Source organism: Leptonotus elevatus, chromosome 1, assembly GCF_054856555.1.
Source record: "Leptonotus elevatus isolate MCC_2025b chromosome 1, RoL_Lele_1.0, whole genome shotgun sequence".
In the NCBI taxonomy this organism is placed as follows: domain Eukaryota; kingdom Metazoa; phylum Chordata; class Actinopteri; order Syngnathiformes; family Syngnathidae; genus Leptonotus; species Leptonotus elevatus.
In genome coordinates, this window is record NC_141239.1 from 34045515 (window position 1) to 34072623 (window position 27109).

General features: G+C 37.3%; 2 protein-coding genes across 7 annotated transcripts; one reads left to right on the plus strand and one right to left on the minus strand.

The window, feature by feature from the left end:
- Positions 1-1418: 1418 nt before the first annotated feature.
- On the minus strand, positions 1419-14452 carry gad3 (glutamate decarboxylase 3). Of its 4 annotated transcripts, XM_086094266.1 has the most exons (17): positions 14286-14452; positions 13328-13366; positions 10705-10806; positions 10358-10464; positions 10145-10280; positions 9895-9985; positions 8848-8960; positions 8605-8720; positions 7576-7655; positions 7018-7072; positions 6022-6138; positions 3825-3889; positions 3622-3700; positions 3217-3366; positions 2527-2634; positions 2355-2444; positions 1419-2252 (listed from the first exon to the last, which is right to left on the minus strand). In XM_086094266.1, the coding sequence occupies exons 2-17, from the start codon at positions 13347-13349 to the stop codon at positions 2079-2081; spliced, it is 1605 nt and encodes a 534-aa protein (XP_085950392.1). In that variant the 5' UTR covers positions 13350-13366; positions 14286-14452; the 3' UTR covers positions 1419-2078. The 4 variants fall into 4 exon arrangements, with proteins under 4 accessions (XP_085950392.1, XP_085950400.1, XP_085950384.1 ...); XM_086094274.1 differs by lacking the exon at positions 13328-13366; XM_086094258.1 differs by lacking the exon at positions 14286-14452 and having other exon boundaries at positions 13328-13575.
- Position 14453: 1 nt separating this feature from the next.
- Positions 14454-26878, plus strand: exoc3 (exocyst complex component 3). 3 transcript variants are annotated; one of them, XM_086094235.1, is made up of 17 exons: positions 14468-14591; positions 14719-14758; positions 15031-15259; positions 16838-17057; positions 17143-17315; positions 18759-18971; positions 19357-19535; positions 19784-19900; positions 20151-20268; positions 20402-20527; positions 20813-20913; positions 21063-21173; positions 21380-21521; positions 21611-21760; positions 23218-23379; positions 23532-23653; positions 25484-26878. In XM_086094235.1, exons 3-17 carry the CDS (start codon positions 15116-15118, stop codon positions 25686-25688), a joined length of 2283 nt encoding a protein of 760 aa, XP_085950361.1. In that variant the 5' UTR covers positions 14468-14591; positions 14719-14758; positions 15031-15115; the 3' UTR covers positions 25689-26878. The 3 variants fall into 3 exon arrangements, with proteins under 3 accessions (XP_085950351.1, XP_085950371.1, XP_085950361.1); XM_086094225.1 differs by lacking the exon at positions 14719-14758 and having other exon boundaries at positions 14454-14591; XM_086094245.1 differs by lacking the exon at positions 14719-14758 and having other exon boundaries at positions 14454-14591; positions 21638-21760.
- The last annotated feature ends 231 nt before the right edge of the window (positions 26879-27109 follow it).

Genomic DNA, 27109 nt, shown 5'->3' on the forward strand with positions numbered 1-27109 from the left:
CCATCCCAGAGGGCAGCCATTTTTTCCACTTGCTGTCGACTGAAAATGACAACATAATAATTGCTCAGGTAACAAACAACCAATCACGTAAGCCCCGAGCAACTGTCATGTCATTTGAGTCAACAGAAAAATTGCCACCCCTTGAGATCGATTATAAACAGGTGGATTTTGCTGCTTAACTAGAATTCCACAAACCCAATCGGAATACGATGTTTAGACAAGTGGGACTGCATTGAACATATTGGAAAGAACATTTTGGGGTTGACTTCCCTTTTTATATAACTTCAAGCACGATTTTTTTTTTTTAATCGGCTTTAATGACTATCCCATTTTAACAATCACCTCAGGCGTAAATCAGTTTCACAGTAAAATCTGAAAATAAAGACTCCATGTGCACCTCTGGAGTTTTACAGCTCTACATTTTGGAACTTGAGCTATAGGCTAGTTTTAACGCTAGTTGATGTCTCAAAAAACACTAGCTGAACCAACATCTTCAAACTTGTATACCTTTAGAGAGGTTTCCTGTAAATTGGGGTTGAATTCCACATTTAATGACTCTGTTCTGACTTTAGAGACATTTAACTTTTAAGAGTTCCATCATATTTTGTGAATAAGTAGATTGTTAGAATATTTAGCGACACAATGTTAAAATGTCTTTGTCAATTTGCTACTAGACTAATTTATTAAATTCACCTTTTTTTTCCTCCTTTTTTTTTTTTTTAAATTGAGGACAATTGTGTTACAGATTATATACTGATCAATTTACACATGAAATGCTAATATGCAATATAAGCAGTTTTGTGCTTTGATGGCTTTGCATGCCAGAAAAATTCTGCGTATGTTACCATGTAATTTTTTTTCCCTCCTTGCACTGTTAATGGCATATTTTAGTCAACTGTTTTTGTTTAGTTTTTTCATCATTATGATTCGAGGCTGTGACTGATTAGTAGACAACCGATCATGGTTCCATCTGATAACATGGGTAATCCCACATGAATTCACCACTTTAATGTTATCCTTTTATTCCCCAGTGAAGTACACCAATTTTGACGAATGATACAGCGGTGAGCCCAAACCAAAAAGTAAGTGTCACATGTTTGAGTCCGTATCAGCTGAGTTACTGTATGCAGCAGCCGAAAAAACGATTTGTGGCTCAAGCCAGACAAAAAATTTTTATGCATTTATCTAGAAACAGTGTTTTCTTACTTTCATGGAAAAATTGGCACATTGCACAAATACACTACTTCCTGATTTCAGTACCACTCCTTCATCTCCTGTCTTTCATGATTGGACAAATTGATTAATCCAGGTGTGTCTGGCCATTGTCGTTGTGGTTACTGAGGTCAGGCACACCTGGATTAATCAGTTTGTCCAATCATGAAAGACAGGAAATGAAGGAGTGGTACTGAGTTCAGGAAGTAGTCGATTTGTGCAAGAAGCCCATTTAACCAACATTAGACTTTTAATGCCACATATATCCAACAGATGGCACAATTCTGCTACTGCTGAACAATAGTTATTAAAGACTCCCCAAATCGCGTTTGTTCGCACTTTCTTCTAGGTGGAGATGGAGAACATCTTCAATGCTGAACTTTAACCATATTTTAAAGGATATGTACATTGAATTCTATTAAAACTATATATTTTAAATTTTGCTCGGTATCTGTTTTCATTGCTTGGCAAGTATTTTCTTGAACTGCTCCAGGGGTCCCGATTTGTCTAATCAACAATGTAATAGAGCGACTGCTTTAAGAAAAGGTGGCATCTTGATTTGAATGAATTATACAGAAATTAAACTGAAAATATGATTGCACTATAATCAAAATACAGAATATTTAGTGTTTAAAGAGTTAAAAATGTTTCAGAAGATTATCCAGTTATAGGCTACTGTAATTTAACTTTATGCTTTCTAGTAGGCCTATACTATGCCACAATATTGCCCTCAGGCTCCATTGTCAAGAGTTGGAAAAGACACGGAGGCATGATTAATAGTAAATAACAACCAGACTGGGTAGCAATGCAAAATAGTTTGTGTCTTGCAGAGAAAGAAAAAAAAGAAAAACTCTGAACCATTCACTTCATAAATCATGCCCCAGCAGGACTATCTCCTCCAGTAAGAAGTCTATGTCCTCGTGCTGTGTAGCAGGATTGGCAAACACACATCTGAAGAAATTCACTTTGGTTCTTGTAGGCTGAAAACCAATCAGAACAGAGCCCTTTTCCATCAGCCTTCCCTTGATTTGAGGAGCTACCTGGAGTCAAGTGAGGCATAATTAATAGCGATACAAGATAACATTGTGACTCTAGTGCCAAGCCAGGGTTGGACTGAGACTTGTGTTCGAATGTCTACAGACCTGATGGAGTCTCTTGTCTCTGTCAGTGCCAGGTGGCATGCTTCTCAGACTGGGAGGAATGTACCAGAAACACACGTTGCTGTGCTCTGGCTGTGAGAAAAGCAAAGGACACATTTATCTTGAATGTGATTTTGAAGCTGCTACTGCCAAGTTTCATAAAAACAAAGCTTACTTTGTTTTTGAAGACTAGTTCAAAGTCTTTCCTCCTCTGCAGCAGATCATATAAATACTTTGCGTTCCCCATGCACTTGTTGACCTGAGCTCCAAAACCCTCTGTACCCTGGAGCCAGAGGGGGAAAAAGAGGCAATCATACTTTTTTTTTTTTTTTTTTTTTTTGTGTCCAAAATGGTGAGAAAATACTGATGTCTTGCCAAATAAGTTGGCTGTAACAATTACGAATTCTGACCAACCAATCAGAAAAAGACTGATGCCATGAAGAACAAATTTGAGATGTGGTGCTTATGTGCACTGAAAGTATCAAATAACATACCTTTTGCAAGTCTGTCACTGCACATTTACATAGAAGTCACTTTTCCCTCACAAATGTTTGGCATCATTTTTATCTGGTCTCGGGATGCTATTATCACAAAATCTTTTCTTCTCTTCTTCAAATTCAGTTACAGTATTTCAGGGGTCTCAAACTCATGGCTCGGGAGCCATTTGCGGCCTGCAGGATGATATTTGGCGGCCACCTACTTGACATTAAAGTTAAATGTCCGTGCGTGCGTGCGGACATTTGTATTGCAGTGTTAGTTTGACCTTTGTCCTCAGCCAAGAAATCTCAATTTATGAGGTGACCGCCAGTGTGACAAAACCATCATTCCCTCAAAGTGGAGTTAATGGATAACTTCAGATGAATACCTTTGCCTTCCACATGAGCCAAAGTTTGAAGACATCCACATGTCTGCCACACTGGATGCTCTTATCTCCAGTATCATAGCTCACGTCGTAGAATTTGTCTTTCTGGAAAAGATAGGGAGCCCCCAATTCATTGCACTTTTGCAAAAGGCCCTGTGGACAAGTACGGGACATTTATTAGGATGTAGATAAGACATGGACAGTATTTGGATTCAATCGTGATGTATTTCACTGGTCTACCAAAGTAAGTAAAAATGAATAAATAGAAGTGGTTTTGGAGAAAGCAGACCATAAACGTTCATATTGCTTGTGTACTTACCACCTAAGAAGTACCCCCAAATAAATGACTCAGTATCTCATAGATCTAGTCTGTATTTACAAAAAATTATACAAAATAATTGATCTTACTTTCTTCTTGATCAGTATCGCTGAGCATTGCAGGGGAACGCCCATCATCTTGTGAGGGTTCCATGTTACTGACCATGCTCTGGAAAACAACCAATTTGTTTCCGAGATGGTTTCGTACTTTTTTGTCAACAGGAAGTCCCCTTATGGGACTTACCGCTACTAGAAAATAAACATTTGATGTTCTGTTTACTAATGTTCGCTACCTTTCAATGCCCTGTAGCTTCATCCTGTGTCTGTCTGACAAAAGTAAGCCACCGCCCCATGATGCCTACAAATAGAAACAAAAATCAGCTTCACAAATGGACGCACAATGGGGTTAGAAAGCAATCTCCAAGTGCCCACTTCACCGCCACCAACTTTACATCCTTCGCAAGCGGTGATCTTGCAGTTCCTTTTAAATATACTTTACATACACCAATCTCCTGCATGAACACTGCATTTAGAATGTGCAGCTTTCTTTGCACTTATTAAAAAAATAAATTAAAAAAATTATTCATTCCATGGATCCCGCTAGTTCACAAAAACATTTATTCAGAAGCAGAGAAAAACAAAAAGAGGCTTAAAACCAATCAACACCCACCACCACCCCCCAAAAAAATATATCCGTACACAACTTAACATCTAAACTTTGCGCTTAATTTAAAGGAATGAGGGGAGCAAAGGCACCCTTCTACATGCGTGAATCTAGGAAAATACCAAAATAAAAAAACTCAGCCCATTCTCAGTTTTAGTCCAGTTTGAATCACGCTTGTTTTGTTTTTTAGTCGACTATAAATCTCGCATTTTAGTCTTTGTTTTAATCCAAGAAAAATAAATTTTATTCGTCTAGTTTTATTCAACAAAAACTGTCAACATTTTACTTTAGTTTTAGTCAGGACAATAATTTTACCCCTGTATATATATTTTTTGTCCGCAGACAATGTCGAACATTTCGGATCTAAAACTATTTCACATCAAATGCTTAAAAAATAAACATAGGATATAAATAAAATAAACTGTGATGATAAGCAGTGGCTGGTGTTTTTGTGTAGAGCCTCTTACATCACTGTGTGAGAATGATTGACAGCTACCCATCTAGCTTTCCCGTTAGCGAGACTACTAAACAAAACAGACACTGTAATGGCATCAAAAAGAAGCTCAATTTGATTTGATTTTTAGCAAGTTTATTGATTTGTTTTGTGAGCCAGCTCGCTAGCCTCTGGCATTTATTTATAGATGTTAACCTTCCCTTGGCCAGCCCCTAATTTAACTAGTATAATATGTAAATTATTGTAGAAAATGCTTAAAAGTGACAAATTTGTAATTGGTACAAGCTTTAAAAAGACACTGTTGCATCACAATTGTTAATATAAAAATAGGATTAATTTTAATCTGTATTATTGAAATATTAATATAATTTTTTTTTTTTATTGAATATTCACTCATGGTCTATTTGCTTGATATCCTAAGGAGACATTTTAAGTTAGTTGGTTTTCCTTGTTGCACTTTAAATTTTTGTTTGTTTTGTTGTGTTTCATTTAAATTAGACATTAGACTCAAAAGCTGTTTTATTTATTGAGGTAAAAATGACTGTCAACTTAAGATGTTTAATTGTAACTGTAGTCTAAGACTAAGGGACGTCATGAAGCTAGAAACGGCCCTGGTTAGCCAGCATTAGTTAGCGGTCGGATTAACATTATTGTTGGGACGTTATAGCCGTTGGATTAATGTTACGTTATAACTATAATTTACTTCTTTTTTTTTTTCTTTTTTTTTTTTAAACCTTTCACCGTGAATCCACTTCCTGTCCGTACCATGTGTTTGTGCATGTTTCACACGCTCGGATTAGCAGAGACAATATTTGACAAAATCATATAATTTTCATCTCGATTTTGTTCATGAACTAAAATGTCCATAGATTTTAGTCCAGTTTTTATGAAGTGAAGTACATTTTCGTCACGTCTTCATTCGTTGACAAAAATGCATACTGATTTAGCAACAGTTGTTGTTTATTAATGAGGGTTTTAGTCTAGTCTAGTTTTAGTCCGATGAAAAACGTGTGTTGACGAAACTATTTTTGTTTAGTTTTCGTTGACGAAATTAGCACAACTTTGCACTAAACTTGCACCGTGCATGAAAATAGGGCCATCATAGGTTCAATTTACAACCGGAATATCTGTTGCTTGGGTAGTGTTATTGTTATTTTTGCAGCTTTGTACACACAAGAACCATTCGGAAAACATGGCCATCTGTACGTGTAGATTTTCAAAAAAAATGAGACAAAAAGCACATTTTTACGAGATCATCCTCATGTAGGTTAAACCTAGCAATAGTAAAGGGATAGCAGCTGTGTTGACACACATTCTACGGTAAGCTTTACACTGTAGCATTAAAGTTACAAATGATCAAATAATGCCTTACATCCACATGCATCCATAAAGAGTGTCTCTGACAGACGTCTGCAATGGCATTGAGGGGATCAAAAGCTCCATACACTGTCGTGCCCGCTGTTGCATTCACATAGAATGGAACCATTTTCTGCAGAGAAGAACTGTAAGTTTAATATCATGAAAACATATTCACGATACAATCATATAATTAATATAGTCTTAAATTGCAGACTCTCAGCTGTCATTTGCGCATCCAAATTGGAGCAAGGGTTTTAGGAATTACAGCTCTTTAATATGAACCTCTTTTTCAAGGGACCAAAAGTAATTGGACAGTTGACTCAGAAGGCTGAAGAAGAAGAAAGAAAAAAAAAAGGCTGCATAGGTCTGGAGTTGATTCCAGGCGTGTCGTTTGCATTTGGAAGCTGTTCCTGTGAACACGCAACATGCGGTCATAGGAGCTCTCAAATGGGGGTGAAACAGACCTGAGGCTGAAAAAAGAAGATGAAATCCATCAGAGATAATACTGCAAAAGCAACCCAGGAGTTTTTTTTAAGCAAAGAAGTGGAATATTCTGCAATGGCAGAGTCAATCACCAGATCTCAACCCAATTGAGTATGCATTTCACTTGCTCAAGACCCTCAAACAAGCAACAGATGACGACAGCCGCAGCAGTCATTGCCTGCAAAGGATTCTCGACAAAATATTGAAAAGTAGCATTTTACTTGACGTTATGTTTATTTGTCCAATTACTTTTGAGCCCCTGAAATACGGAGTATCAGCATGAAAATAGCTACAATTCCTACATGCCTAATCATATATTTTTGTTCAACCCCTTGAATTAAACCTTCAAGTCTGCACTTCAATCCCGTTGTAGTTATTTCAATTTAAATCCGATGTGGTGGCACGCAGGCAGAGCCCAATTCATAAGAATTGTGTCACTGTCCAAATATTTCTGGGCCTAACTTTCACATTGTTTCACACGATCCCAACCGTCAATGCAAATTGACAGTTGGCTTTTCCGTGTTACCTTTTCTTCAGCTGCAAGAATGGAAGCCTCCAGTTCGTCTGGAATCATCTTCCCTCTAAAAAGACCAAAGTAAACGGCGTTTCCAAACATGTGCTACATGCTATGCATATTGTATTCTGCATAACGCCCTGATAGCTTTGTCTACAAATACAGAAGCCTATATGTGACTATTGAAACATAACAATAGACCAATGTTCAGGTGGCCACATCATTATGACCAGCCAATTAAACTTATGGGATCCAAGCCCTGCTTTAGAACCAAAACAATTAGTATCCGATAATAATGAATGAATCTTTTCCCTTGATTTTCTTTCTTCTGACATACACACCACATAATGACCACTTCCATCTAATGGACTTCAATTCAGGTAGGTATTAATGCTGATAACAATCTAACAATACGTTTTTTGTTATGCGGCTGCACAGATCACAACAAATCATGAATGTGCACAAGTTAACCATACACAAAATGATAGCACAGGTGAGCAAACATAAGCATTGTCGTGTAGTATAATGGTCTAAAAGCAAACATGCATACCTGCGTGTATGTAACTATACCTTTCATCACATTTCACTATAAACACATTTTCAATGCCCAGTCCCAGCACTGCAGCAGACTTCTTGACTGAATAGTGACTCTGTAAAGACAAAACCACAGTCATTCATCTTTTGTTGTCTGACTCTAGGGACATCATTAACGGCGGTACTACTTGACACGCAGGCGAAAAGAAACAATTTCTTCATTCGGTTATTTGCTTTTGAGAACAAACTACACCCAACAACTGAGCGTCAAATGCAAAGAATGTCTCTTTTATACGTCTTTATAAATCCTCAAAGAAATACATTTGAGTTGTATTGTAGCTTTGCCTATATTTCATAAAATGTCTTTATTTATTACAGTATTTATTTTTGAAATTTCAAATGAATCATTTAAATTTCCTTGTCGGCTTTACCTTATAAACAATAGATACTGTATGCATATTGTAAATGCTGTATATCATAGCAACATTTTACTATTTTCACTATCACTTGGCTCGTTGCCATGGTGAACATATTTTTAAAAAAAATTATAATAATTGGTTCGTTTTTTATTTTAATTGTGCATGTGTGACAAACAGGCTTTGTTTGGATTTTTGTTATACGAAAATCAAGTAAATCATCAAACTAAGATATAAAAAAACAAGGAGCAACGCTCTGTAAAGATTTCGGACCGTAGGGTAGAAGAGCTTGAATCCTTGTGCGGATTGAAAGAATATTCAACTTGTAACTAGTTTTTGGAAAGGTGCTATCGTTTCCAAAGCAATGTTGAGGTGCTTTTGGGGTAAAATGATCAGAACCCCCCCCCCCCCCCCAAAAAAAAACTCAATGTATCATGTCTCATCACTCTTGTTGCAGACTGTGTGAGGTCTAGTTCTTTGTGTGGTGTACACACATTCAAAATATACAGATGAGTGAAAAGTACATTTTCTTTCAGTGATGAATATTTGTATTAATTGCTGCAAATTAAATCATGAATAGACCTTTTTTTCTTCATCTGCCAATTACGCATGCTTGAATGTCCATTAGTGATACAGACAGTATGATTACATGTTCAGAAGTGAAGAGGGCCAAGTGAGGCAGAGCTCCCATTCCTCTTGTCTTCACTTCTGGATAGAAGTAATATCTTGCCACCAGCATACTGTACAAATTGGATATTGTGCCTCCTTTAGGAAAAAAAATAGAAAATAATTAAGTGTTTTTGTTTCATTGTATTCACATTATACAATGTATGATACAATCGAATTTGCAATAGCAGACATTTAGAGGGCATAAGAGAACCACAGACATTACCTGGCGAGAAGATACCATCTCCCTCGTCATCAGACCATCTTACAATGCTAAGCATCTTCTTCAGTAGAACTTCCTCCATTAGGGTGAAGACCGGAGACACCTCATATGTAAACCTAGTAAACATGCTTTTTGAAGTACACTACATCAAATATACATTTTAAAAAAGCTCTCTCTCTCTCTCTCTCTCTCTCTCTCTCTCTCTCTCTCTATATATATATATATATATATATATATATATATATTAGGGGTGTGCCAAAAACATGATTCTCATAAGAATCGCGATTCTCATTTAGTACAATTCAGAATCGATTCCACAGCACTATCCCTCCAATTTCAAAACCACTTATGTGGTGTTTGCTGTTTAGGGTTGCAGGGAGCTGATGCCTATCCTAGATGATTTGGGGCAAAAGGCTATACTACTCCCTGGACTGGTCGCCAGTTAGTCAAAGGGCACATGCAGTAACGAGGTTGACACATTTCACACTCATTGATGGGGAATCAAAACCATGCAGCCTGCAGGGAAATCAGGCGTCTACCATTAGTGTGCCACAGCGCTATTGGTAAACTATTTTGTTAAAAAGGGGAAGTCAACCCCTCCTTTTTTTGACAATATGTTCCATGTAGCCCCACTACTCTAAATATTGTATTCTGGTTAATATTGTGTTAGTGGAATTAAGTTAAGCAGCAAAATCCTGCAGTTTTTATTAATACCAGAAGGCGGCCATTTTCCCACTTGCTGTCGACTGAAAATGACATTACAGTTGCTCGGGCCTCAAGTAACAACCAATCACAGCTCAGCTTCAGAAAACAGGTGAGCTGTGATTGGTTGTTGCCTGAGCCTTGAGCAACTGCCATCTTCAGTTGACGGCAAGTGGCAAAATGGCCGCCCTCTGAGATGGATAAAAATGTCTGGATTCTGCTTCGTAACTCTTATTCCACAAACGTAATATTAATCAGAATGTCATGTTTAGACTAGCGAGGTCACATTAAACATATTATTGTCAAGAAATGTTTTACGGTTGACTTCCACTTAAATAAGAATCTTACATGTTGGTGTTGGCTATAGATGTCAGCCATTCACCAGCAATGCCAATCACATCCAGACCTGCAAACAATTGATTGAAGAAGCGAGGATGGCCTGGAAAGGAAGATGGTATTATTAGAAGTTAAATATTAACCATAGAAATTCAAATTAGATACAGTAAATTGTATCCATAATTCTGTATTCATCTGGAATTGTTAGAAAGAAACAAGATGCTTCCAGGAATGCTCGGGCCAACGGGAGACAAAAGCACACCTGTACTGACACCGTATTTCAGTGTGTCTCGACAATCCACTAATATTTGCTCAAGGGTGTCTGGTTTTTCTGGCAAGTCCAGACTAAAGCCTTCCAGTCCTTCTTTGAGTTGGTGAGGGTGGTGAAAATCCAAAACCTGAAATACAAAAGGTGTTGCTGTGCTTTCATTCAATTGCCTCTATGGGGCTTTTTGGGGGGGGGGGGGGTCAGTACCTTGGAATTTCTGTGACAGGACTTGCAGATGTAATTCATCAATATGTTGACAATCTCCTGCAGAAATTCCCTCGTCATCCCTTCTCCTCCTAAAGTTGGCAGAAGGTCTATTTGCATGGGACACACACACACAGATACATACTTCCAGAATGTGCATTTTAACATTTAACATTTTTCACTATCAAGAGAAAAGACATGCATGCATGCATTATGTATCCCTCTTAAATCGAATTAGGTATTGGTCAGGATGTTTAGGTCAACTTTGATAGTAAGACTGGAATTACAAATGATGCCGCCATCTATAGGAGGGCTGTGAAATTACACGTGTTGCTCGATTCAACTGTCACCTTTGCAGTAAATGTCGCTGAAATCAGTCACTGTCTGTTTACTTTCTCTGAGTGAGTCCTCTGGGTGTTTGTCCATCTTGGTTGATTTGCCTGTGACACTGTCTGAAAGAGCAAAACATTCAATATAAGTTAACAATCATCAGATATAAAGGCGGCCGAAAGTCCACCTGGTGTCAGTCTTAAGGACACTGCAAGGACATTAGTGGCTAGGACGTGCTAAATCATTTGTTTAATATTCAAATGTCTGATAGTGAACGGCAGCACTGCTTTCTATCTATCTATCTATCTATCTATCTATCTATCTATCTATCTATCTATCTATCTATCTATCTATCTATCTATCTATCTATCTATCTATCTATCTATCTATCTATCTATCTATCTATCTATCTATCTATCTATCTATCTATCTATCTATCTATCTATCATGATCTAGTCATCTGTCTGTCACTAATTCTCAACTGATATTCTATTAAGTTACTGTATATTTGTTCCTAATAAATTGCACCGCTTTGTATTGACTGCACAGTACAGTAATTCAGCTCCACATTTGTGCATGTGAAGCCTATGTCTGCAGTATTCATTTAAAGATTATTTTACCAGTAAGCAATTTAGCTTGGTTAGAAATAGATTAACTCATTCACTGCCATTGACGGCTATAGGCGTCAAAAATTCATTTGAACTATTTCTATTAGTTTAAAAAAAAATCGACTTTTGTTAACAAGAGTATTTTTTTATTGTACATTAAGAACAGATATAAAATGTTTGATTAATTGTGAGTTAACTAGTGAAGTGATGCGATTAATTACGATGAAAAATTGTAATCGCTTGACGCCCCAAATTTTTTATTATCTTTTTAGTCGCGTCAGGCGATTACATTTTTTAATTGTAAATAATCGCATGACTTCAATAGTTAACTCACGATTAATCACACATTTTACATCTGTTCTAAATGTACAATAATTTTTTTCCCTAGGTTTTCAAAAAATGTTAAACTAATAGAAATAGTTCAAATGAATTTTTGACGTCTATAGCCGTCAATGGCAGTGAATGAGTTAAATATGTAGTTTTACAGTTTTTCTCAGTTACTTTGGTACATTTCTTAGATTAGAATTGAATTTCTGAAAACTACTTGCTCAATTTTCCACATCATTGTGTCACTTGTGCGCATTAAAAAAAAAGCTGTTTAATTTGCTTTTGTCATGTTGATCAGAATGTATGACAATGGGTGTATGCTGAATTGTGTCACACCCTATAACATTTTAGCATTAGTTTACAAGTCGTACATTCAAAATGGCTGAACAAGTTGTCATATGTGAAGCATATTTTGTATATATTTTAGGGATAAACCGATTATCGACCGGGTCAATTATCTGTAGCAAATTTAGAGTTTTCATCAGGATTTGTAAGGTGTTCACAGGCAGCTTTTACTATTTCGATTATATTCAAACAATTTCTCACTGTCTGCAAAGATTTTTTGAAACCTTTTTCAAACCCTGAGAAAAAAAACTAATTAGCTACATTCGCATTATTAAAATGATGCTGAAACTGCACTTTTTAAATAAAAATAATAATAATAGTAAAATTAAGAAATTATGTTGAAATTTTAGAAAACTATACAGTTTTAGGTAGCTATTTACTTGCTTAGTTTTTAATTTAGCTTAACACATGCTGATGACCCTGGAAGCTTTATACAATTGTTTTTTTATCATTTTAAAACAAAGCTGTCAGTTGTTTATATGTTTAAAATATTTTTGTTTTTTTTACATGAATATTTTCTCTTTCACTGCAAATGAATATCGGCTTGAAATATCAGTTATCGGTCTCCTTGACTACTATAATAATCGGAATCGGCCTTGAAAAAAAACACATCGGTCACTCACTAATATATTTCTATTACACTTTAATTCCCAGGTGAATCTAGAGTCTAGATTCTAGACTCTAACAAATGGAAATGTGTGAAGCATTAACTCAACCAATGATTAACCAGTTTTTTTTAACTAGCTCAAAGCAAGTGAAGATACTTGTGTGTTGTGATGTGGGTGACAATTTGTGGTACAAAGGAAGTAGGAAGACTGCACTGTAACTCCTACAGACTTGCATGTACAATTTTTCCTAAGGAGATTGTCCCATGTTTACAGTTCTTTTCTTTAATTTGTTTTTTTTTTCTTTGTGCTATGCAGTGCTGTCTTTTTCGCAATTCTCAACAAATTATAGTGCAAACAGTAAAAGTCTCTTGCAGTCTCTTGCACTTAATCTTCCACAACTTACTATTTGGAATAATGGAAAGCAAAACTAGCTGCAGTTTACACAAGAACAACTCTTCAGAGTACACTGATATATTGTCAGTGTGACGAAGCAATTTAACTGTCTTATCCATACACAAAGGCACAAACTTTACTTACTTTCGAGAGATGTTCACTGTACTAAGGATTTTGAGAAAGAAAATGGCTTTTGCAGGGAACCATCATTGTTGTTATTTGGGTCAATTGTTTTGAGAAATGCACTGTTTTGCAAATTTCAGTTCTGATGTTAGAAAAATCAAAGTAACCGAGAAAAACTGTAAAATCTCCAGTAAAATCATGCAGCTTCAACATTCATAGTGCCATCAAATCACACTTACCTGGCAGCTGTAAGAAATCCATGTCAGTACCGATGTCAGCTTTCAAAATAAAGGAAAACACAAGCTTGAGTGTTAAAAAAAAAAAAAAAGGTGTAGGTGCAAGTCCCAGTAGTTAATGATTTTTTTTTTTTTTTAAACAGCCTTGCCTGCGGTTGACATGTCATAGGTAGTAGTTATTCTTTTTAGGCCAACACAGCTGTTAAATACAGCGAGACCTTGAAGGGTCTGTGTTGTGTCACTTCTGAGGAGCGAGAGAGCAACGATAACTACAACACATCCAAGTGAGGGGAGGGGCTGATGATACAAGGATTGCTCACTCCCTTCTCATAGTCTACCTACCTGTGGATGCGCTAACAAAACAAAAAAAACACTCAGAAGAATCAACTGATCCATGCACTTTTCTTGTAAATAATTGTAAATTATCATAACAAGGTGTGCTTTATAATACACAACAACTAACCTGAATTATCAATAATTTATTTAGGTAGTTAATAATTAGGCAGCCGATACTCTTAGAAGTAAGGTTTCTAAAAGCGTTCTTCTTGAAGGACAGAGGCTCTACCCACAACTATTTGCTTCTGAAACCCCCCTTTTTGAGGGGTGGGGGTTCTTCCAGGGTTCTTTTGGGGCTAAGGGTTCCTGTAAGAACCGTTTCAATACTGAGAATTTCCCTTTTTGGAAGAAGGAATTTTTCAAGAGCTGTTGAAAACATGGGTATTAGAAGATCTTTTTCATCATTTTTTGTTCTTATTCTTCTCAATATGAGAGATGGACTATGCACGTTAATAAAAGAGGGATATTTTGTGTGCCAAAAAGCTTTTTACATTGTAAAAAAAATCATCAAATGCAAAACATAAGAGTGAAGAGGGTGTTTTTTGTTTTGTTTTTCAGGATGTGGCATGACGACGAACGGGGGGTGACGTAATGTACAAAAAAAAAAGAGAATAAGAGAATGAACCTGATTGAAGATGATCATATTTGAGATGTTGCCAGACTTCTTGGAGTGAGTTGAATGTGAGAAGTTGTAGCGTTGCAGTTGAGAGGAGCCGGTGGATGGCAGCAATGAGAAATACTGATGTCAGATGCCGATTAATCTCAACAGAAGAATAAAAATAAGCCGGAAGTACCAATGGTAGGTGGGGCTAAACTAGGAAGTAAAGGGATACAACAACAATCTAGTACTGAGCTGTATTTGTGATTTTTGTGTTTTTTGCGAAGATATGCCCTGTTTGTTTTGTCAGCATTGCATTATGGGAACCACAACGTAAGAGTTTTTGTTGTTTTCCTTCTTAGCAGTTCATGCCACCTATGTATCGTCTTTTTACGTTGGTAATTAGCTTAGCATCTTCTTTGAAAACCTAAACGTCAATATGCTTACAACTCTTCCGCAGCGAACAACTTTAAAGGCATGTCGAAGAAATAAACAACAAGGTAACATTCGGTGTATTGGCGCTTGTGCCAGTAGCAAAAAAAAATACTTGTACACATCGTCAACAAGCATGAACAATTTGTCTCGGAGGTTTCGCTATAGTCTAATACATTGTATGTATGTATGTGTATATATATATAAAGTTGAATTATTCTCGTCATGACAGGGGAATACATTTTTTGAAAATGAGCCATTGATTCTTGTACTGTGTAAAAAAAAAAAAGAAGAATGAAACGTATAAAGTGTTGACTCTTTATTTATTTGCGGTGTTTAGGAGACTGTGGTGACTATATCGCCCCCACTTCCAAGTGTGATTGCATGAAGCCCATGGACACAAGATTGCACGACTGAGCATCAGAATGGAGGAGACAAGCCGTGAGGCGGTTGACACAGCAGTGCAGCGTGTGGCTGGAATGCTGCAGAGATCTGACCAGTTGGATAAAGTGGAGCAGTACAGAAGAAGAGAGGCCAGAAAAAAAGCCTCTGTAGAAGCAAGGCTTAAGGTGATCACATTATTTACAATAAAGTCACTTGTTATTATGTGTAGTAATGATTATGTAGGTGATGTCATGCAAGTATTTGGCCCCTTCCTGATGTATTCTTCATTGTTTTTATTTTTTGTATGTACAGTAAAGGCCAAAAGTTTGGACGCACCTTCTCATTCAATACATTTGCTTTATTTTCACAACTATGTACATTGTAGATTCTCACTGAAGGCATCAAAACTATGACAACCAACGAACACATGTGGAGTTATGTACTTAACAAAAAAGGTGAAAATAATAATAAATACATAAATAAATAGCCAGCCTTTTCTCTGAAGGCTTTTTTGCACATTCTTAGCATTCTCTCGATGAGCTTCAAAAGGTAGTCACCTGAAATGGTTTTCCAACTGTCTTTAAGGAGTTCCCAGAGGTAAGAATGCCAAGAGTATGCAAAAAAAAAGTAACCATAGGGAAAGGGTGGCTATTTTGAAGAATCTATAATATAAAACTTGTTCAGTTTTTTCACCTTTTTTTGTTTTGTTTCGTACATAACTCCACATCAGTTCATACTGTTTTGATGCCTTCAGTGAGAATCTACAAAGTAACCAGTCATGAGACTAAAGCAAATACATTGAACAAGAAAGTGTGTCCAAACTTTTGGCCTGTACTGTGTGTGTGTGTGTGTGTGTGTGTGTGTGTGTGTGTGGGGGGGTGTGTGTGTGTGTATATATATATATATATATATATATATATATATATATATATATATATATATATATATATATATATATATATATATATCAGATTTAAACACTGATTTTAATATTACACAAAGTTAGCCAAAGTAAACACTAAATGTACTTTTTAAAATGTTATTTTTTAAGAGGTCAAAGATATACAAACTTATGACCCGAAACACGGATTTCACCCGAAACTCAATTACAAGTTCCAATTAGTCTTTCTTTCTTGTATCTGTGAATTAATTTTTGGCCCTTTCTTCTCCGCAGGCGTGTTTTAATTAAGTTACAATGGATTATTATGCACGAACTGCCCATTTAAAGTTATTCCAGAGCAAGTCCAGACTTTGACTTGGCCTTTCCAAACCCTTTTTATTAGTATTTTTGTAAGCCAGTAAGAGGTGGGTTTGCTCGTGTGCTGCAGGCCATTGTCCTGTTAGGTAACCCAAGTGCTAATTCACAAACTGATTGTTGCACATTTTATTAAACTCATTCCCTGCCAGCCCTTCCAGTTAACATGAATATAGCTAATTTTGGCTAAGTAGCAGCGAGTGAGCATTGATTAAGGATTTTCTGGCAAGGGAGCAGAATTCATGGTTCCATCAATTATGGTAAATCATTCAGGGCCTAAAAAAGCAAAGCATCCCCAAGCTATCGCACTACAACTACAATATTTAAATATTGACATGATGGTCTTTTTATGGAATGCTGTGTTGGTTTTGTGCCAGCTGTAACAATTTGTTTTAACATGTGAAGTTTAGAAATAGTCTTCTACATTACAGTTGAAACATTTTACTTTAGTGGTTCCAGTATGTTTTGAAATACATGATTGTATTTTGATGATGTTAATGTTTTTCAGGCTGCCATCCAGTCTCAACTGGATGGCGTCCGCACTGGACTAACTCAGCTGCACAGTGCCTTGCTTGACGTGAAGGACATCCAGAGCTCACTGGCTGATGTGAGCAAAGATTGGAGGCAGAGCATCAACACCATAGAGAACCTGAAAGATGTCAAAGATGCTGTAGTTCAGCATAGTCAGCTGGCCTCCGCTGTTGAAAACCTTAAAAACATTTTCTCAGGTAAGAATTGTTAATCCAGTTTGAGATAGATTCAATTTATGTGAAAAGTGTCGAAAATATACCATTGCAACATCTCTTGTTACAGTCCCAGAGATTGTGGCAGAGACCCAGCAGCTGATAGAGCAGGCAGAGCTGCTCCAGGCCCACAGGAAGCTGATGGATCTAGAGAGCTCACGAGACGACCTCATGTATGAGCAGTACCGTATGGACAGCAGGAACACCAGCGACATGCATCTCATTTCTATATATTTTGAAGATGTAAGTTTGAACAAAAGCAGGTGATGATCTTTGCAGTGCATGCGCAAATTTTGCTGCGTAGTAGGTCTGGGCAATTAATCAACTTCCAGGAGTGATATTAATTCAAATATTAAATATTCACACACAAAAGCTGTAGCAAAGTGTACAAACTGAAACACACAACACTCACCATAGGCATATATACAGTAATTTTTGGAGTACTAGCCGCTATTTTTCTCACTTGCATTCAACCCTGCGGCTAATACAAAGGTGCGGCTTATTCTTCCGATCACAAGGGGGCGCACTATGAAGGAAGCGCAAGAGCGTCAAGCAGAGCAAAACAAACCAAGTGAGCCCAAATACGGTAGGAGGGACAGAACGAGAGCCAGACAATTTGCGCCCTCATAATAGAAAAGAAAGTAGCAGGAACCCGGTGCGGTAACATTAAAAACACCTGCGGCTTACAGTCGGGTGCGGCTTATATGTGTAGTATTCCCCAAATTTAGCTAGCATGGCTTATAGTCGGGTGCGCCTTGTAGTCCAGAAATTACTGTATTTCTTAGTTATGTTAATAAAGTTCAAATGCAACTATCTTCTAATTTTTTTATAATATATGTAAATGTGAATTTCCATGCATGCGGCACACCACGCTGTCCCTAAGAGTTGAAGGTGTGCACCGTAGGAACAGTGGGTATTTATTTTTATTTAGAATTAGGTAAATAAATATAAATGCATGGTTTTCCTTATGTTATTGTTTTAATATAATACTACCAGTAATTTACTTTCTTGTTATATTTAAGGTTGCGTTTTGGTACATTAATAAATACGAGGTTTTGAAATAAATAAATCATCTTATTTATTAATGGTGATGTTTTATGAAAATAATGATAAAGATTTTTGTTTTTTATATTATTGACGTTACCCCGTTAACTTTTGTTAAGCACGTACAGTACATTCAGTGACTTGGCTGCTTGACCTTCTGATTGTGCACGTTTTACCAAATTTGTTTAATCAACTACCGGTAAATCTTTTAATTGTTAGTTTTTAAATGGTGGACATTACAATTCTATATACATTTCATATGTATCACATCTGTGTCACAGTTATGAAACCGGCGAGTTTGAATCTGGGTTGTGGTCTTCCTTAAATTTGTGGAATTTGATGGCGTGAAATGGCGCTGCCATGGTCGTAGGTAACCATAGCGTAAACAGCCTCAGACAGCAAACTCATTTGAGACTGAATCAAAAGGGCCCATCCTGGCCACATGCACACTTAATTTACCTTTTCCACACAGTTCAAATCATTCTTAACAATCATTGAATGGACTAACTATGGCTACCTTTGTGATGGACCATGTCTTTGTGCGCTTAACAAATGCTTGTTCATTGTTGTTTGTATTTGTAATTACAGTGGTTAAAATGTAAGCACCTATGTAGTATACTAAATCACTTCCATTCCTTCCAGGTTCAACAGTTATCAGATGAGCTCGCCAAACAGTTATGGATGGTTCTGCAGAGGGCCATGGTTACTGTTCGTCGTGACCCCACCATGCTGGTGTCAGTGGTTCGCATTATTGAGCGTGAGGAGAAAATTGACCGGCGCATGGTTGACCGTAAAAAACAGACAGGCTTCATCCCGCCTGGACGACCCAAAAGATGGAAAGACAAAATGTTTGAGGTGAGATTTCTTCACGCGATTCCATCCACTTTGCTCAGGTTTCCTAAAGTCCAATACGGGGCGGCGTGGTTCAGTGGTCGTCTCCCAACCCAGAGGTTGTGGGTTCGATCACGTCGAGCAAGATACTGTAACCCCAGTTGCTCCTGATGCTGCGTCATCAGTGGGTGAATGAGTAATCGAATGTCAAAAGCGCTTTGAGGACCTTGCATGGTGGAAAAGCGCTAAATAAATGAAGTGCCATTTACCATACCAATAAAAATGTGTTATCATTTCATCACTGAACCAGTGGGAATCTTACAGCTAGTAGACTATTGACTTGGTTTTATGTTCTCAAGTACATCATTTGCAATTGCAATAATGTTTATCAAAATATTTTCTAATGCAGGTATTGGAGGGCACTGTCAGCACCCGCATTGAGGGCACACAGTCGGTGACAAGAGAGGCCGATAAAATGTGGCTTGTTCGTCTTCTGGAGATAACTCGGATATATGTTTTAGAAGACCTCATTATTGTCAAGAACCTTATGGTTCAGTGCTTCCCGCCACATTACAACACCTTCGACAGGTATCGCATGAAACATTTCTTCCATCACAAGTCACTTCTCAGAGTCTACGAAATACAAAAATGATGCCAGGCCCGTACCTTTTTATTGTGAATAGAAAAATCTGCCAGGCTACCACATTATGAAAAGTTTTAAAAGAACATGGATCACTGCTAATATTGACAGCAAAGTTGTTTGACTGGCAGTTGATATTGTTCTCTGATATGAACACACGGTCTTGTATTCATAGTTGTGTAAATATTTCTTTCAGGTTTTTCAGCCTTTACCACAATGCTGTATCCACTCGTGTCAAAGAATTGGCATCTGAGGACTTAGAGGCTAATGAGATAGTGTCCATGTTAACCTGGGTCCTCAATACATATAAAAGGTACTTACTGTGCATACAAACACATAATACTAGCTCATATACTTTACTATATATATATATATATATATATATATATATATATATAAATAAACATTATACAATATTTATTCCCAGAAAAGGAATAACATAAAACATGAATCGTTTACTTTACTCATGTCCCCTTTTCTTCATAACGGATTGTGTAACTATAACCCAGTGTTGGTCCGAAGCCTTACACTGCTGGGTTCATTCAATCACTGTGCTTTCTTAGCGCCGAGATGATGGGCCACCCAGAGCTTATTGCGGAATGTGACATCAACCAGCTCGAGTCACTGCTACCTCAGGATGTGGTGGATGACCTACTCAGCAAATATGTCCAGACTTTCACGGTAAGCATTAAAAAAAAAAAACGTTAATTGATTAATAGAGGAATATTGAATCAATTTCTATTTTTCGTACCTATCAAACATTACACTTGTGTCATATATATATTATATTGCAATGTGCTATCTGTTTCTCCAGTCAAATATTACCGGCTGGCTGAGGAAAGCCCTTGAAACAGACAAGAAGGACTGGCAGAAAGAAACGGAGCCTGAAGCTGACCAGGATGGGTACTACCAAACTACACTGCCTGCCATTGTCTTTCAGGTACCGCACACATTCAGTTATTCCTCAAGAACATCAGCATGCCAAATACTGTCCACAAAACTTTCTTCATAAACTTCCAATTTATCACGCTGACTCTTATGTTAAAAATGACTAATTACATCTCTTAAGATGTAAGTGGCAAGACAATTACTGTATTACATTTCTCAGTCATATTTATGGCTGTACTTAAACTGCATAATTCATGTGACACATTACCAATTTTTCAACTGTAATATTTGTCTAACCTACCCACTTTTATTCTGTCATTATTCTATGCGTTGTCAGATGTTTGAACAGAACCTGCAAGTAGCTGCTCAGATAGATGGGGACTTCAAAGAGCAGGTTCTCAAACTCTGCCTGAAGCAGATGAACTCGTTCCTCATTCGGTAATCTTATCATTGTTACCATATCGTCTTATTGTCTGTCTAGCTAAGAGGTTGATGTCTGATAAATACAAATTATTTTGAGAGTATGTTCGAGAAGTGTTAACAATTTGTCCATGCTCAGAGAAACGTGTGTGCTGTCCTGTGTGTAGGTACAGAGAAGAGGCCGTGGCCTACAAAGAGGAACATCTTCGAGATCGCCAGCTGCCTCAATGTTATGTGCAATACATGATTGCTATCATAAATAATTGCCAGACATTCAAGTAAGTGCCAAGCTATTGTTACTTTGGAATTCTTTTGGGGCTCCTTTATTATTCTTAATAATTGTATCAACGTGAGACAAAGGCTGCTTATGTAATGTACTTCTAAGTTATTTTCTGCCATTATCAAAGTACTTTCTTTTGACTCGTTTCCCAATTCATCTGTCATGGCTAATATTGTTTACCACATGTCCAATATTGTTGTTTAGAGAGTCCATCAACAGTCTGAAGAGAAAGTACTCTCAGTCCTCGGAGCCCACTGACAGTGACGCTGCCATAGAGAGGACACTCAAGGAGGTGGCCAAGGATGGATGTCAGTTCCTCTTAGATGAAGTCTTCTTGGACCTCGAGGTAGGAAGGTGACAAGTTTTATGTGATGGAAGTCATGAAATATGACATGTATTGGGTTTCAAAATAACGCCGTACATATAATTTCTCAGATGGGAACATTCATTTGTCATTTCCAGCATCACCTCAATGAACTTCTAACCAGAAAATGGCTGACAGGCTCACATGCTGTGGACACAATCTGTGTGACGGTGGAGGACTACTTCAATGACTTTAACAAGATTAAGAAACCATTCAATCAGGTAAGAAATAGATCTTTGTTGACTTTTCGATGTTGTTTTTTTGATTGGTGATCACTAATAAAGGATCTTTGCGCATTGTTGTCACTTTTTCACTCGCGACTGCCATCTCTGGCCCAAAGCGTAACTGCAGCATCTCAACTGTGGAAAGTTAGCAGCTCATGCATGCATTGTCGTACGTTAGGTAACACCACACGCTAATGCTAGCACAACGCCACATGTCCGCTACTCAGCGGGGACGCGCATGACGTCACCCTCCACCACTCCACCCCTCCCCTGATGATGATGATTATTGTGTTGTAGGGAGAAGACGCACTGTGGAGTGTGCAGGGTCCGCGCACTCTACTATAAAGGGAAGATAATAGCTGATAGGTGCAGTCAGAGTAAAACATTCAGGGCTCTTCATACTCATGTGGGCATTGGTGGAGCATGCATGATGATGAAAAAAAAAACTTTAATATTACCTTTTTAAACGGCACAATTGCATCTTTAATTTGACACATTTACTACACGTCTTTAAAATAACAACCATCTAACTCCGCCATAACTGTTACTTCCAAAGTTTTGGCAATTTTGGACATCCCAAAGATAAGTGTGGTTTGCACATCTGTCTCTCAGTTGTGAGGTTGGGGGTTTGAATCCAGGCTGCGTAGCTCTTCGACACTGACATGCAGTATGAAGATGAACATATGACAACTGGATTGTAAACAAGACGGAATTTTCAGATTAAATGGTCAAACCTTTGTGCTTCTTCTACTTTCCATTTTCATTCCTCTTGAAACAGTGAACATAAACTGGACACTTACTGTGATTGTAATAATTCAGTAATGCAGACATTTGTAACACGTCATATTTTATTACTGTTTGCATCAAATAAGGAAAAGAGACTGTTGCGTTCCTCCAAACATTTGTCTCTCGCCGCTGCTGTTGATGCACTTCCCTTATAAAGTTAGGTGCCAAAATGACAGATCGTGATGGGCAAAACAACAGTTGAATCGGTCACATGACTTTTTCCCAAATATAATGTGCTTCGCTCTCTGAGGCGTCTGTTGCCAGACCCATCACGAGTCATAAGGTGTGTGTAGTGATGGAAAAAAAAAAGTAAGCTTCTTAACCACTTGAGTTTTTTTTTTTAACTCCACTAGATGGTGCTCTTGGTTTAAAGATAAATGCTAGTGCAAAAGAATTTGATTAAACTTCCACCGCATCTTTAAACCGATAGCACCATCTAGAGGAGTAAAAACAAATACTGCAAGTGGTTCATGAAGCTTCATTTTCCCATCACTAGGTGTGTGGTCTGCTTTACCTCTTCACACATTGATGTTCTTCATCCTATTTCTGAATATTAATCAGAATGTCATGTTTGGACTCGTAAGGTCACATATAACGCGTGTTTGTCAAGAAATGTTTAAGGTTGACCTCCCCTTTCAATTACACATAATCTTGTGCAATGTATGCAGGAAATGACGAGTGAAGCCCTTCGCAGGGTTGTGGTCGACTACATTAAGGCTGTGATGCAAAAGAGGATCACCTTTAAGAATGCCGACGAGAGGAGGGAAGGCGCTGAGAGAATGATCAAAGAGGCTGATCAGTTCAAGTTCCTCTTCAGAAAACTGGCTGGCGTGAGTTCTCATGTAACAGAGGCGCTTTGATGTGTGATGCGCACGCAACTCTTGCAGGACAATTGGACCTATAATGTCCCTGATTAGTTCAAAAGATCTGCTTTGGAATGTAAGGAGGAGGTTTATGGACGGTGATGATTATTGTGTTGTAGGGAGAAGACACAGATCGTCTATGTGGCGCCATTGTGGCCATTGCCGAAGTCTTCAAGCTGACTGACCCGACATTGCTCTTCCTGGAGGTCACTACCCTGGTTTCCACATACCCTGACATCAGGTACCAGGGCTCTGTCTTAACTAGCATATCGTAGTTGTTTTTGTTTGTTCTTTTAAGATTGACAGTGACTTGAGTAATTATAGCATTTTAAAAATAGATATAAGCAATTAATAATTCCATTTCTTTTTTTATTAACTTAATGGCAGCATAAATGCCTTAAAAGAACATAGGCACATGTGTATTTTATTAATTACCTGTATCAGTATTCTCTTATTACTTGTGTAACAGGCGTGTGCGTAGGGTTCAATAAAGATGCTCCATTTTCCAGAATGTATTAGTTTTGTAGAAGACAGTTTGTCTTCTTATTCGTCTTAGGCACAAGGAGTGTCGCGATGTCTATATGCATTTCTTTTCCAAGATGCATAACGTATGTTCTTATAAAAAGGAAAAGTTGTAGTAATTTATATAGCGTTAATCAAGAAAACAGTGTTTTTATATTTTGTTTCAACCTCCCAAAGAAAAAGGACCCATAAATGGGAAAACAATGCCACCCATTGGCTAAAGTGTGACAGTGCACTGGTAGAGCACACAACAAGCAACGGCAATCAAATAAAACATACCTGCAGAATACCTTATTCATCATCTGCACATCTGAAAAAATATCTGCATTTATAGTACGAAATAAATACTTTCTCAGCGTTAGTCATTTAGTTTAGCGCCCACGCCCAAATGGCGACGCGGAAAATCGTCCACAAAACCTCTACCGTCGATGAAATTAGCACAAAAGATCTTAACATCACGCAACTCACCCTCTGCAAGTAGTGTCGCATTGTGAAGACAAACGGAAATGGTTACGGAAGCCTAAAAGGCTGAATGGAAGCAGAGTGCTCAGATTACCCAAGAATTGACAAAACACTGATAAATAAATACAATTCTCAATGAGATTAGATTCACAAATATACAAAAATAACCACCAAATAATAATTCAAATAAAAAAAATATAAGAGAAATGAAAAATAAGAAATTAAGTACATTTTAATTCTGTTATACTTGCACGAATGTGACTTGATGATTTTTTTTTTTCTTGCACCAATCTGGTCGCAGTAACAAGCCCTGGGCACACAAACTTTTTGTCTGCATTGCCATTTGCAAATGATCAAATCACAAGTATTTTCATGGTATAGAACTGTGTGTTCTATGTATGCTGTTCCACCGCCTTTTCTTTTCTCCAAATCTCTGTTCTTTGTAAACCGGTGGTGTTAAACTCATTTTCGTCTAAGTTATGATTTCCTTTAGAGCAGGGGTGGCCAAGTTCGGTCCTCGAGAGCCAGCCTGTTTTTTTCATATTTCTCTCCACTAACACACCTGGTTCATGATCAGGATCGTTATCAGGCTTCTGCAAAGCTTGTTGATGAGCTGATCATTAGATTCAGCTGCGTTGAAGGAGGGAAACATGGAAAACAGGCTGGATAGGGGCTCTTGAGGACCGGACTTCGGCACCACTGCTTTAGAGGGCCATTTTTGACCGTGAAACCAAATAAATGTCTAATCGCCTCATATTAAATAAACACAACAAATTCATGAATAACTCATTTTCAAGTCAGAGGCCAAAATATGGCATCTTCGAAATGTGTTTGAAAAGAGGCATTACTAACAAAATGCTTGCAATATCTCAACGTTTTTAAAAGTGAAGACAATTTGCTATTTCAAGAAACATGAAGTCAATGCACATTATTTGCTTTGGCGGGCCACATACAATGATATGGTGGAAAGGAAATGACCCTCCGGCCTTGAGTTTGACACCAGTGTTTTATTAAAGAAGATGACATAATTATATGACAAGTCATGATATGCAAGTACTGAACGCTGAATTATGTCCTCTCCCTTTAGGGAGGAGCATATCCAAGCGTTGCTAGCGGTGCGTGGTGATGCCAGCAGGGAAATGCGCCAGATGATTATCGGAACTCTCAGCGAGAACAAAGTATCTTACGGAGGTGTCACACAGCCCATCTTCAAAGACATCACTGTGCCCACGATCACCATGACGACCATGACGACCATGACCTCCATGGCAACTGCAAAGCTTCTTAAATAAATCCAATCTTACAGTTTCCTCCTTCAAAAAAGATTTTCACCACAAGATACTGAGTTCTCTGTTTATTGCACCTTTTTCTTTATGTTTACTTGCTGTTTAATCGCCATGCTGATCCCATTTGTGCGCTAGAAAATTGTAAATGTATAGTTGTAAAATGAACAGCCTCTTTAACTGTAATCCAGTTGAACATTTTAACTCATTTACTGACATTGACGGCTATATGTCAAAAATTATTTTCAATTTCAATTAGTTTAGCATTTTTTCCCACTTTTGTTAACAAGAGTATGAACATTTAGAAAAAAAATTATTGTACATTTAGAACACATATATAAAATTTGTGATTAATTGTGAGTTAACTAGTGTAATCATGCGATTAATTACGGGGGGGAAATACGGCCCAAATTTTTAATCTTTTTTTTTTTTATAAAAAAGAAAGAAAAAAAAGATTATTAAAAATTAGGGCATCAGGCGATTATTTTTTTTTATCATAATTAATTGCATGACTTCACTAGTTAACTCTTGATTAATCACAAATTTTATATCTGTTCTAAATGTACAATAAAAAAATGTCTAGGTTTTCATACTCTTGTTAAGTGGGTTCTATTTGCAAGAAAATGTGAGGCAGCAACTTTTCATTGGACATAGTACTGAAACGTTACTAATCTGCTTTTTTTTCTCAGTCGTTTTGGATTTCACGCAAGAACTGTGCTTTATATACGCTACCGTTCAAAAGTTTTGGGTCACCTGCATGGAATAGCCTGTGCTAACATTGCAAAAGGGTTTTCTTATATCCATGAGCCTTCTGATGAAATGAGCAAACACATTGTATGCATGTTTATATTTATATATATATATATATATATATATATATATATATATATATATATATATATATATATATATATATATATATATATTAGGCCTCTATAAACCTAGGTCGATACTGCACCAAAAACCACAGACTTGCAGCTAGAATAGTCAGAGTGTATTTCTGATTAGTTATCTTTATTGAAAAACAGTACTTTTCTTTCAACAATGAGGTAATTTGACCCCAAACTTTTGAACGATAGTGTACATTCAGATGAAAATGTGTGTATTTATCAGCTATCATATAGTATGTGTGCTCTGCAAAAAAAAGTATTTCTAAATCATCGGCTTGATCGCGTGCTCAAAATAAATTATGCAAATTATGTTTTGTTTGGATGTTCCCTTCATTTAGTGTTTCTTAATTATGTAATTGACTCCAACACAAATGTTTTCATTTATGTACTGCAATTCAGGTGTGTGCAGTGCTCCACCTCTCTAATGCTAACTAATGCTATGGATTAATGTGAGATTAAATAGCTCTGTTGGATGGTTGACGTTATCCAATTTACACATGGTTAAGTTTTAAAGTTGGAAAATAAACTGAAACCCAACCC